Source organism: Scleropages formosus, chromosome 11 (genome assembly GCF_900964775.1).
Source record: "Scleropages formosus chromosome 11, fSclFor1.1, whole genome shotgun sequence".
Taxonomy (NCBI): Eukaryota; Metazoa; Chordata; class Actinopteri; order Osteoglossiformes; family Osteoglossidae; genus Scleropages; species Scleropages formosus.
Window position 1 is genome coordinate 12615911 of NC_041816.1, and position 13284 is coordinate 12629194.

Below are 13284 nucleotides of genomic sequence, written 5' to 3' on the forward strand. Positions count from 1 at the left end.
GATTAACTCAATTAATTCGTAAATAATACGAATTCGTATCATTCGTAATGATAGAAGAGAACTATTTTTGTTAGTATATAATTTGCAGAAGTAACAATATTACTGAGAAGGTGCATATCCGTTTTACTCAGGACATTCAGCGTTGTCACTGGGCTGATGACATTTGGGCAGAAAATGTTCATAATGAACTTCGGTTAAAGAAATTGTTTATTCGTGTCCCACGGAGAACTTTTAAATATAGTTTTTTTCTTTAAAGTATCAAAATGCATGAGTATGTATTTATCAGTTACGAGATCGCAGTCACCGTATTGATAACCGCTTCTCTATTACTGATCAACGAGCAACGAAAGACACGGCCTGTTACCGCCGCCTAGTGGACGGTTTCATAGCAGCAACTGTACCTCCATCCAGCTTAACATGCATTGATTGAAGCGGGTGGACCTGAGTCAACAGACCATTTCGACACTACTGTATATGGCAACGTTTCAGTACCGCTGGTCCTAAGCAGGGTTTTGGTGGTCCGGAGCCTATCCTAGAATCATTGCGTACAAGGCCAGTCCATCCCAGGCTAGTCATACACACATCCATTCACACACTAAGGGCAATTCAGGATCACCAATTCACCTGAACTACATGTATTTGGACTGTGGGAGGAAACCAGAGCACCTGTTAGAAACCCAGACACACACAGGGAGAAAATGAAAACTCCACACAGACCAGGCAGGGCTCAAACCCACTTTCTCTTGCACCACCCAGGTGCTGCGAGGCAGCAGGGCTATTAACCCCACCACAGAGTCACCTGTATGTCAACATCCTTTACCGAGTTTAACACAATTCCTCGCACCTATTTAGCACCTAAAGTCATACTTTTAAAGAATTGTACTAAACAACATGTGCAACAGTTTTTATTGATAAACCCCTTTATTTTTTTTATTTTTTTTTTTTTTACATCCGCAACAAAGTAGCTTTGACCATAACTATTCACGTAACTAAAATCTCAGGATACAAATAAAGTAATTCCTCAGCATTTCAACAATCATAGAGCAACTTGAACTCTTCCAACTTGTACTGTGGTTACATACAACATTCCAAATTCAAACAGTAATAAGCTCAGTATTACTGTTCTGTATCATGTCTTGCTATACAAGTAATAAGCTTTATTTCAAAGTGACAGAAGAGGAAGGGAAAGAGCTGCATGCACAATTTCTCTGAAAATTATCAGCCACCCTCAGTGGTTAATCTGCCATTTATAAGGGGAGCATCATTAAAAGCTGTCAACCTCAAATCATCACCCACTGTGTTCCTTAAGCAAATGTTCAACTAAAGCCAAATTCCAAAATTTTAAAGGTAATTTACCTGCTAACATAACAGTAATCCCTGTTTACAACTGTCAGTGTAAATGGCTCAAAAAGTAAACTTTTCTAAATGAAAATTATAATGTAATTGCAATTACAATGTACATGAACCTGCACAGAATGGGATTGTAACATCCAAAATTATGCAGATTTGTTCCCAAATTAATTAGAAAAATATAGTTTGAAAACATCTGAAGTAGAACATCCAGCTTCCTGGGTCAGTATGAAACTGAACTTTTTGGAACATGAGTGCGGGAGAGGCTGACAGCTGTGTTTCAATGAGTTTGTGTGCAGTTCTGAGGCTGGGTCAGAGTTCACCACAGCAGTGTCACTCTGACCTCATTTAACCTCATCCACCAGCTGAGGGCCCTCTTCTGCCTGGTCGCCATGAGCAGGTTCCTCCTCCATCTCCAGTCAAAGGATTGTATCCTACAACACCACACAGCAGGAATGTTAATGAAAGAAAAAAAAAAAAAAAAATCTCATCATCAACTGAGCAAGCAGAAGATACAGAAAAAACTGCAATGGTGCTCCTTCAGGTGAAAGCAAAAACAAAACTGGAAACTAATGTGTGCATTTTTTGGAAGATGCACATAAAAGTTTTTTTCTCCTCAGGCCATCACACTTAAGAACAGTTCACACTCTCCTATAGGTCTCTTGTCAGTGCAACAATATCCCATCACTTTTGTAATTTACTTTTTTTTTTTTCTATTATTTACGTATTACTATTTATTTACCTTTTTTTGTATTTATACTCGTGTTTGTACACTCTGTAAATATGTTATTTATTCTGTAATTCTGTGTCAGCTGTTTGTTGTCTGTAAATACTGGGAGCATCAAGAACCACAGCAAATTCCTTGTGTGCGTCAGCACACTTGGCCAATAAAACTCATTCTCAAATAACTTACCAGTACTTCGTAAAGGCTTTTTGTCCTTTTTCGGCTTAACCACCGTCGATGTGCTGGCTTCGTCTGCGTTCTACAACAATCCACAAATTACAGGACTGTGAAAAAAAGGCACCTTTCATAAAGTTGAACATTTATAAGTAGTTATGTATATTCTTAAGCAATGAAACCTCAAACCCTACTATGTACGCTGTCCTGCATTTTTACCGCCGCTCCACACTGGTAGAAATTAGCTTTCAACTAACAGAAATACTCACTTCTGCCGCCCTTGCATTCCCCCTGTAACTTCGTCCTTCTTTCATACTCTCCCACATCTCGATCTTCTGTTTCCTTTTCTCCTCCTCGATCTAAAAGACAAAGCAACAATCGTATCAGGCGTGTTCGAATCACCATTCGAAACGCTTCACGAGTCTGGCTGTGTGGATAATCCATCGCGTGCTTACTTTTTGTTTCTTCTCTTTGTACTGTGCTGCCTGGGCATCCAGCTCCTCTTGCATCCTGCGTCGCGAGGCCTCCAGGGCCTCCTGCCTCCTGACCACAGCTGCTGTATCTGGGGGGGGGACGGAGGTTTCAGCTCAGCGCTCTCTCAGGAGATGAAGCTTCACAAAATCAATCTGGGAAACTGAAATCAAAAGTGTCGCCATCCAGCACCAACCTTCAACGCTGTCAGAGACTGAGTCATTGTGTCCCCGGTTGGCCCTTCTCTTCTTCACCTCCCGGACCAGCAGGTAGAGGGCCACGCTGATGAGGAGCAGGTACCAGCCGTACTCCGCAAAGAAAGCCCCCACTGCGCGTGCGCACACACACACTTATTACACACATTCAATACACTGGGATCGGCCTGTAAAGGGTTAACTGCGATGAAAGCTACACCACTTTACTGTTTACATTAACCACACAGTGCTGGTTACAGATATTCACTATACAAGCCGTGTCAGTGTCTTTAACCTGCATTATACACTCATTTTCATGGTTTTTGGAACTTGTAATAAAAGCGATTTCCGACCGTCTCCTCAGGCCAGAGGCAGAGAGAGGCTCAGGCGAGCTCATAGCTAACTGTGCTAGCTACCAGCGGAGATACAGACAGAGACTGACATAATGATGAGCGCTTCCCCGTCACGGATAAACTTTAAGCACAAAAAGACTGAGTCGGGTAACACTGGCGCAGCCATAGTTAGTTTGGTTACCACACAGTACACGTCGCACTCAGCCCCGGTCTCCGGAGCCACTTATTGTTATATACAATTAGCCTAGCTAAACCTGTGCCTACCTACCCGTTGGCTGTAGGAAACTTAGATCCGGGTTGTCTAGAGTCGCCCCCGCTCTGATATTCGTCGATTTTTCTTCAGATTCCATTTTCAAATGGAGGGGAAAAAACAAAGGTGGATTTTAGAAAAAAGGAAACTTAGTGAATTTGATTCTCTATATCTTCTACCTTGCTAAATGTATTCGCCACACTTTTGCCTACTTGTCAAAGGCAGTTCATCCATTAGACCAATCGATGTTAAGAATGACGTGGGCAAGTTGGTCTTTTGACCAATCAAAGCAAAGAATGACGCGGGCAAGTTCCCTACCAGACCAATAAAATAAAGAACAACATAGGCGCTTTCACCTCTCGCCCAATGAGAGTGAAGAATGACGTGGCGATCCCAGCCGCTCGGAGCGCTCCGCCAGGGCCCGTCAAACAGATATTCTGCCAGGTTAGCGGTGCGTGTGATCGCAGCAGCGCGAAGACGCCCGCTTTACTCGCAGACTCTTGATATGAATTTATTTTTCTTAGTTTGTTTTACCTTAGTATGAATTGACATCTGAGTGTAAAAATCATGGATATTGCAGCCGAGTTTAGTGACCGAATCGGTTTCTTTTTACTATTGAATGTTAATTAATATAAATGAATGTGTGTTTAAAAGTTTACTCATCATGACATGTGTACTATAGAGGTTTGACACGTAATCTCATGCACCTGCAGAGATTGCAAATATTCACGGTAGCTGATCGAGGTTACTCACTCTCTTACACAAAGCACATCCCTTTGTCAATACCAAAGCACGTTTTTTAAATGAAAAGGAACAATAAAATCACAACTGGAATAAAAACATTTTATCAGCCTTTGGGGTCTGTTGGAACTACATTAACAGTTGACTAACTTGCTTTCTGTGGCATCATCATATTTAGAATTTTGAAATGAGGACAAAAAAAATCCATCAAGTCAAAAATATTTGTTTATAATGATCTGAAAAAGCATTTCATTAACAGATGCTCAACTCACTTGGTTTCATTTTCAAGCATTCTCATTTGTTCATTGTTTGGTTTTTTGAGGGGGGGGGGGGGGTTGCCTTGTGTTGAGATTTTGTGTGTATTCACCAAAACATATGGGAAAGAAGTTATTGAAGGTGACAGTACATTTGGAGATTGTCATGCCTCATCTCTAGATTTGACATAAGCACAGGCCTGTCCAGCACATAGACAGCGCGGGAATTGGGAAGTTCGGGGCTGATAAGACGGCCGAGACAGCGGCTGGAGCATCACTCAAATGTACGTGCGTGCAGTCTACACAGAAGCAGACAGCGTCATCGATATAATCGCGCTGGATTCCGTCTGGAAGACAGATGAAAAAGAGAAAAGTGGAATATGGATGGCTGTGAGGGAGGTGACCGAGTATTAAAAGCAAGTTGAAGTGAAGTTACTGTTAAATACAACATGCTTAGATGATGACAGCTCATGGGTACATCACACCCATAAGAGAAATTCAGTGCTACCTGCAGAGGGTGTTGCTCAGCTAGTATAAATAAATGAAGACACCGCCAAGGGCCCAGAGTCTGATGTCCTGTTTGAAGCACCATGTGGTATCACGTAAAGCTTATCTATTTTTAAGTAAGTTAAATGAATCAGTAATAAAATGGGGTCTAGACTGAAACCTGGTGATGACCAGATAGGTGATCATATTTCACCCATATCACATTTCTTCCACTTCTGCCAGAATCCATTGCAGTTTGTACTTGTGAATAACTCTAGAAACGCATCCCTTCAGTCTGGGCTCATCATGAAGGGCCAGACTTGGTCACGTTGTTATTGTGCATATAGTCCTTGCAAATCAGCATCACATTTTAACAGATGTTTCACTGCTTCTTTATATTTATTTAATTGTCAATTTTTTTGAAAGCAACAAAAAAATTTACCAATTCACACAGGTTGGTTATTTCTACTACCGTTTCTATGTTTGTGAGCTCAAGGTTGCTAGGTGCATTTTGTTCCACAAGGATTTCTGAGGAGCCTAATTTTTATTGTATATTCCTGGTAAGGAAGTTAATGCAAAGTTCCTCCTCACATGGAACACAAAATAATATTTCAAATATTTAGTTCTGTACATGGCACCTTGTGTCCCATAAAGATTATGCGGCAGCCTGAAATATGAAGTGTTTGAGAGCTCAGTGAGAAAAAGACCAGTCTTCATGTTCAGAAGCATCACCTTCCTCAGTTCTTCAACCTATTAGATATTAATGCCAGTAATTACAAGACATTTACTTATTTAGCAGACACTTATCTCCAAAGAACTCTAGTAGTGTAATCAGCCCTCACACCTTATTCACCACAGTGACTTACACTGCTAGATACACTACTTATAATGGGTCACTCATCCATACATCAGTAGAACACACACACTTTCTCTCTCTGTTACTCATATACTATAGGTGAAGCTGAACAGCATATCTTTGGACTGTGGGAGGAAACCAGAGCACCCAGAGGGAACCCACACAAACACAGGGAGAACATGCAAACTCCACACAGACTGAGCAGGGATTAAACCCATATCCTTTCACACCACCAAGGCACTGTGAGAGAGCAGTGCTACTCACTGTGCCACCATCTAATACATTACTATGATAAGAGAAGTGAATGATGTCTTTCATAGGGCAAAACGGAAGGCCCAGGTGCGTAAAGATCTGTCCCTGAAAACAGAAGTCTTTTGAGAGTTGCTCAGTAGAAATGTTTCTCCAGTCTGACTTGCTACAATGGTGCTATTAACCATGAAATTCAAGTACATCTTTATTACATGATTACATCAGACTGTGGGCAATGTGTAGTCACAGCCTGGTTTCATCACTTATTTAGATACAACCATCAGCACACACAGAAATATGTATTAGAATACATAAAAAATACATATAGTGAACGTTGACAGACTCCATATGATAGATGGCAGAATGAAGGGAGCTGAAAAGTTATTAGCTGGCTGTACCTGGTTCACAATCTATCCCACAAGGGCACGTAAACCCAGCCGTGCCCTTCATATGTACACGCAGAGTCTGGTCGTTACATTCGCATCTCTCTATCTTGAGATAATATGTCTCTGTGCCCAGGGGCGTGTCTAAAGGGTGGTACCGCCCCCCTAAAATATGATTGGTTCACTTTGCCCTCCCCCCTAACGCCAGTGGGCTAGAGCACTATCGATCTGACAATTCCCACGCCATTGGACCAGAGCGCTGTCAATAGCTGCTTGATTTGCGATGCGAAATCACTGTACCACGTTTTTCAAACAGGACGAGAGCCACGACTCGTTCGCCTCTCTGGTACGTGCATTCTCATGCCCAGTGTTTTCTAAGCCAATTTCAACGCTGTATTTATTTCAGATGTAATTTTCCGATTTCTCATAACCCCCCCGTGCCACCTCATTAAAAAAAAATCCTGGAATCGCCCGTTTTTTGGACAGCGTGGGATCCTCTGCATAGCCAAGTCCAAGTCTGCTGCTAGAAAGCGGGAGCAGCGTATCATTGCAGAATGTATGCTTGTAATTATACTCTGTGGGATATATAAGCACTTGCTGTGTGCTTACTGTGTTTTCCAGGCAAGATCTCAGACACCGGCTCGTTTTAACCTGGTACCCCAGCACAGGTAGTACAAGGAAGGTCTTATAGCCCCCTCTAGTGGTGATGCTCATGATGAGTTTTGACATATGATTTCAGTTTATGATCACATGCATTTGCACTAGTCAGGAGTAAAAACACAGAAGCCACATTATCTAATGAGAAATAATGCTGTCTGTGGTAGTATAGAGTCAAAGTACATGTAGGCAATATGACCTATAGATTGCCAGCTTGTGTCCCAGAAACAGGCTGCGGCGTTGCTCCCTTGAGCAAGGATGTGCTACATGAACTGCTCTACTGACATATCCATGAGCAAGGATAAGATGGATAAAAGCCGTTGCTGTATAGTTAAATAAAAGGTATTTAATTAAAGTTATTTCTTTCTGTTCAAATGTAATTTCTTCCATTTTTCTTGAGTTTTTGAAAATGTATCATTTGAAAAGTTGATACAGAAGTAAAATGAATGTGTTCCGGTTGCTTTGTGAAACTGAAAAAGTTTTAAAAAAGGAAATATATTTTACATGCGTTACATTTATTCACTCAGCGGATGCTTTTCTCCGCTTTGGAGAAAGTTGCTTTAACTTACAAAGTTAAGGTTACAGTTATTTAGCCATTTACGCAATTGGGTAATTTTACTGAAGCAATTTAGGGTAGGGGTGAGTGGGGTAAGATGAGCCAGTGGGTAAGTTGACCCACCCCCTGTATCTAGGCAACTATGCACATTTGTAGTCATGTGACCAAAAGCTTAGGAAACATGGATCATTTGTATCTGGCTGTAATGGATTGACGCACATGAGATAAGCCGTAAGTATTTTTTGACACCAAAAACAGTTTTTTTGCATGTCATAATAAATTTTCTGCATGCCAGGTATAATGTCTATTATTTTAACGCAAATTTATCCAGGACTAAAACAATGTATCGTACTTTTAGTGATTTACTAATGTCTAAATTCACGTAGATAACTTAGCGGAAAATTGGCCTGAATTGCTACACTATGCATTTTTTTTACAAAGTGGGGGCTATGGGGCAAATTGAGCCGATGGTTCAACTCAGTTCCCCCCAAAGATGATTTCTAATGTTGACGAAACAGGTGTGACAACAATGCGGACACCAAAGCAGGTAGCGGCCGAAAAAGGACAGAATCAAGTGGGAGCCGTTACATCTTGTGAAAGAGGAGAGCTTGTGGCCGGTGTGTGCAGTCAGTGCAATTGTGAACGCAGTCCCTCCCATGTTTATCTTCCCAAGGATTACATACAAAGACCACTTCATTACAGGAGCACCTCCAGGATTAGTTGGTACCTCCACCGGATCTGGCTGGATCAATGAAGGCACCTCTGAGTTCCTTGAGCATCTGGTTCAGCACACCAAGTGCTCCTCTGACCGGCCCATGCTGCTAATCCTCGATAACCATGAGGCACACATTTCACTGAGGGCACTGGATATTGCAAGAACAAAAGGTATTGTCATGCTCGCAATTCCACCCCATACCTCGCATCGCTTGCATCCTCTGGACAAGTATGTTTATGGTCCATTAAAGACCTATTGCAGCAAGGCTCTTGATGGTTGGATGAGATCAAACCGAGGCAAAACAGCCAGGATATACCAAATCCCCGGATGTGTGAATGAGGCTTTCGTGTCAGCAATGACGCCACAGACTATCTCTTCTGGATTCAAGTCCACAGGGATTTTTCCCTTACGACAGATATTTTCTGTGATGTAGAGTTTGACCCATCCATGGTGTCAGACAGGCCAAACCCTGAGCTGCGGCCTGCTGTTCCAGATAATTCTCTGCTGAGCTGCCTTCACCATGCCCTACACATCCAAGTGTTTCACCAAGCAAGCCAGATTTGCAACCCAAACACGCTGGATATATGTCTCCTACTGAAGTTCTACCCCCTGCCCAAAAGTCAGCATCCCAGGGCACAAACGAAACAAAAGCACATAAAAATAAGGATGCTGATTGATACACCCGAAAAACAGACGATTGAAAGGGCTCAACAAGAGAGGAAAAATTAACAGAAGAGGAAAGCTCAAGAGGAAACCAAAGAAAAAATTCAGTGTACAGCAGCTCTGAGGACAGTGATGTTCCTACCCTACTTGATGACACTTCTGAGTATGAGAGCTCGGAGGATGAGAGAGGTGAACCTGACATCTCGGATCTGTCAGTTGGTGACTCTGGAATAGTCAATTTTGTGACCAAATGCAGGAGCTACCCTTGCATTGGCTTGGTGGAGAACCTTGAGTTCGATGAAGTGAGTGCAAGATTTTTGAGGAGAATCCGGGGCAGCACTGGCAGGGAGAAAATCACCGTTGCATTCAAAGAAAATGATGAGGCATCTTTCCCACTGAGTGATGTGCTGATGAAGCTCCCTCAACCTCAAAAGGCTGGAGAAAGTTCAAGGAGGGATCAACAATTCATATTTCCTTGTAACCTTGATAAATGGAATGTTGAATAGCTGTTTTTTGTTGTGCAGTGGTCTTGAAGCTCTAACTGCAACATGTCTAAGTTCTGGTGGTTTTGTTTTCACACGTTCAAAACTGTGAAACTGCTTCTTAGTTTAATTATGTTCAAGTTTAAACTTAAAAAGGCTGACAGTCCCTTTACCCCCAGAGGGCTCAACTTACCCCTAACCTGGGGCAAGCTGAGCCACATGATCACTTTTTTTTTTTTTGGAGAAGTCATATTTCCAAGGCTGTTTGCCATAGATACATTCTTACACTTGATGGCAGCTCTGCTGAAATACAAGTAGATGTTTTATTTCTCTCTCATTTTCCTTGCCTAGAGGACAAGTAACAATCAGCTCATGTTACCCCATTCTTCTCTAAGTACTTTGTTCCAGGGCACTACAGCCAGGGTGGGGGTCAAACCTGCAGCCTTTGGCTCCAAAGGCAGTAGCTCTAACCACTGTGCTACCAGTTATCCCTGACTTTATAGTTTACCCTCCAGTGGACTGGTGTCCCATCCAGGGTGTAGCCCTCCAATCCTGGGATAGACTATGGATTACTGCAACCATGACAAGGATAAACAATGAAAGTGAGTGCAGCATGAAACTGAGAGGAACTGCGGTGATTGGTAGAGTAGTTGGTATGTATTTCAATAGCACCTATATCATCTTCATAAAAAATCTTTTGCATTTCTTACATATTTCATTACTTTTGAAGGACTTGGAATGTTAACTGCTGTTACGAACATTTTTTGGGGGAATCGGAACTCTGAACTTAAGACACATGCACAGTCTCTCTTGAAAGCATGAAAAGAGTCATGCCAGTATTTTAAATTAGAAGCAAGATTTTATATGACTTGGGCTGACATATATTTAGAAATAGCAGATGATAAGTTGATAAGTTGTTTTGTATAATTGTGGTAAAAGAGGACCGTTTTGCTTCTATATATTTTCATGAAACTATCTTCATCTCAAGAAGCAAAGGCTACGACATTTTACTGTCTTGACATTTACTGCGTTAAGCAGACAGAACAGGAATGGGTTGTACTTATGCACATAGAGAACTATAATGCTGTGTATATGCATCTATTTTATCATAGGCCTATAATCAAGCTCTTTTCTTGGTGTCATTATGTCCACATTGAACAAAGTGGGAGCTTAGCAAATGACTATATTTTCAGTTTCTGGGTGTAACATTACGGTAGGAAAGAGCATAAGTATTTGAAAATTGTTTTAGGGAATGAACAATACGTGGTATGAGGTAATGACCTTAATTCCAAATCAAATAATGGCAACTCCTGCTGCAGCAAGAGCAGACATGGGACAGCAAAGCTGTTTTGTACATTTTGATATAAATATTGTACATTATATATGGGACAGCTGATAGTGTAGTGGTTAGAGCTACTGCATTTGGATCTAGAGGTTGTAGGTTTGAGCCCCACCTCTGGCTGTAGTACCCTTGAGCAAGGTACTTATCCTAAATTGCTCCAATAAAATTACCCAGCTGTATAAGTGAGTGGGTCAGTAAGTAATTCTAACCTTAACATTGTAAGTTGTTTTGGAGAAAAGCATCATCTAAATGTATTAATGCTTAGCATGTACATGTGACTTCTGTACTCAATGGCAGCTTGTAGGACACTGTCATTGGTGGGAATGATTGAAATGTACTTTTTTGTTTTAGTATAAAGAGAAACAGGCTATTGTTTTAAGCTTAAATCATTTGTTAGTGTGTCTGCTTGGAATGCATCTGTTGTTGCATTCTTGTCGAAGGAACAGATTTGAAAATATGATTTTGCTGAATGATGTTGGCAGTTTAAAGGATCATTTAGGTGCCTTACACAGATGTTTGAAGAATATTTTGTTTTTTTTCTTTTTAGAACTTCCATTAATCTAATACCTGACAGATTAATACAGGAGATGCCAGATGTCCTTTTCTCAGTAGATTTTGCAGTAAAGGTAGTTAATTGCTGGGAAACAAAAAAAAAAAAAAAAAAACAGCTTGCTCAACAGTGGACAAGTGGTTGGAAGCCAAGGGTAATTTATACAAATAACTACCTGCAATATTCATGAGCACAGAAGACGCTTGTACGAAATCCTCCCTGTTACGTAAGGCCAGGTTTCCAGAATCCTTAATTCATGGGGCCTCGGAACCAGGTACCTGATGTGGGCGAAAGCGCTTGAAGGTTGCAGCTAATGAGGCCACAGTTCTTCCCAGTTCTTGCATCATTTATGTTACAGTACTCGATTTCTAAAAACCCTCTCAAAATCAAAATCCAAAAGATCAAAATCCGCTCCTCATTGTTCCCTTAATGTAATCAGAGAGGGTTTGTAAATGATTTTGCCTTATTGAAAATGCGCCTGTATTATTCCTCTGCACAAATCCGCTTGTCTGCAGCCGCCTTGGAATTCTATTGCTGTCGCTGGAAAGGAGGTGAAGAAGAATTGAACGAGCAGAGATCTGCAGTCTTAGTGGTCCTTAAATTTGTCTCGTTCCGTCAAAGGTTTATATGCACACATCTTCAGCATCGCATGGTGGACGTGGAATCAGAAGTCACTCGGCATACAATGAGGTTCGGCTACGAGCAATGATGTCACATTTTGGACTCGTGGTCCATCAGTTTCTTGTCTTGGAGCCCAGCACTCAAGGATTTCTCTATAAGCAGTGACCCCATGATCAGTCCTTATCCAAAAGTTACTCACACCAGGGGGTATGTGGTGGTGCAGTGGGTTTAGCCAGGGCCTGCTCTCTAGTGGGTCTGGGGTTCAAGTCCCGCTTGGGTCGCCTCGTGACAGACGGGTGTCCTGTCCTGGGTGTGTTCCCTCCCCCTCCAGCCTTGTACCCTGTGTTGCCAGGTTAAGCTCCAGCTCCCCATGACCCTATATGGGACAAGTGGTTTCAGATGGTGTGTTTGTGTGCTAATGCCAGTGTAAGATAGATTTAATGTTGCGGATGCTGAAAATACACATTAAAATGTTATATACTGCACTCCTTTGAGAGACCAGCAACTGTCTTTTTCTCCATGTTAACCTTTCATAAGCATTTATTTTTAACATCAATAGGGAACTACGGAAAAATCTGTCTCCATATGCCAGTAGAGTATGATATCTGTGTTGAATTTAAATCGCTATCAGACAAGTTACAAAAAGCTTTTCATTATAAAAGTTAACAGATTTTCTTAAAGGTATAATAAACAAACATACATTTTCTTTTTTTTAAATGCACAAAACCAGTTTCTTCGGCATAGTTTTGACGTTTTTAACATTGCCAAAATGCAGCGAGACAGTAATTTTAGCTATTTAGCCGTGATTTGATTTTTGGGGCACAATTACTCACTGTAATTCTTTGCCCGTTTTACAACCTTGGCTCTGTGGTTAATCCCTCCCCCATTGTGAGTGATCTGTCAGGTTCCCTTCAGCTGCTTGTCTGTGATAGCGACACCATAAAGATAACCTTGTGTATCCACAGATTTGCGGAGGAGATGCACGACACCACGTGGCCTGGGTTGAGGGCTGCACAGGGGCATCTTAGCATTCAGCACTGCACCTTACCTGCCACTGCTTCCATTCACAGCCTTATCTACCTCTGACTGAGGGTTCATCGAGGGACCGGAAGCACTGGCTTTGTTTGCCTGAGGGCGAGAACCAGAAACTCAAAGTCATGCAGCCAGAAATAAATCAGAGTGACTGATAACAGACTTAACCATGAACCTCTGA

The 13284-nt window shown here is 41.7% G+C and overlaps 1 protein-coding gene across 2 annotated transcripts; it reads right to left on the minus strand.

Moving 5' to 3' along the window:
- Window positions 1–934: 934 nt before the first annotated feature.
- On the minus strand, window positions 935–3774 carry selenos (selenoprotein S). 2 transcript variants are annotated; one of them, XM_018763416.2, is made up of 6 exons: window positions 3535–3773; window positions 2916–3047; window positions 2704–2810; window positions 2518–2607; window positions 2264–2333; window positions 935–1784 (listed from the first exon to the last, which is right to left on the minus strand). In XM_018763416.2, exons 1-6 carry the CDS (start codon window positions 3614–3616, stop codon window positions 1705–1707), a joined length of 561 nt encoding a protein of 186 aa, XP_018618932.1. In that variant the 5' UTR covers window positions 3617–3773; the 3' UTR covers window positions 935–1704. The 2 variants fall into 2 exon arrangements, with proteins under 2 accessions (XP_018618932.1, XP_018618933.1); XM_018763417.2 differs by having other exon boundaries at window positions 1707–1784; window positions 2264–2358; window positions 3535–3774.
- Window positions 3775–13284: the final 9510 nt, after the last annotated feature.

Excerpts from the sequence above, each read along its gene's own strand:
- selenos (XM_018763416.2), bottom strand. The coding sequence starts at position 3,616 with ATGGAATCTGAAGAAAAATCGACGAATATCAGAGCGGGGGCGACTCTA. Across the intron at positions 2,811-2,915 it reads AGTCTCTGACAGCGTTGAAG|ATACAGCAGCTGTGGTCAGG; the intron begins GTTGGTGCTGGA and ends TCCCCCCCCCAG. Across the intron at positions 1,785-2,263 it reads AAAGCCTTTACGAAGTACTG|GATACAATCCTTTGACTGGA; the intron begins GTAAGTTATTTG and ends GTGGTGTTGTAG.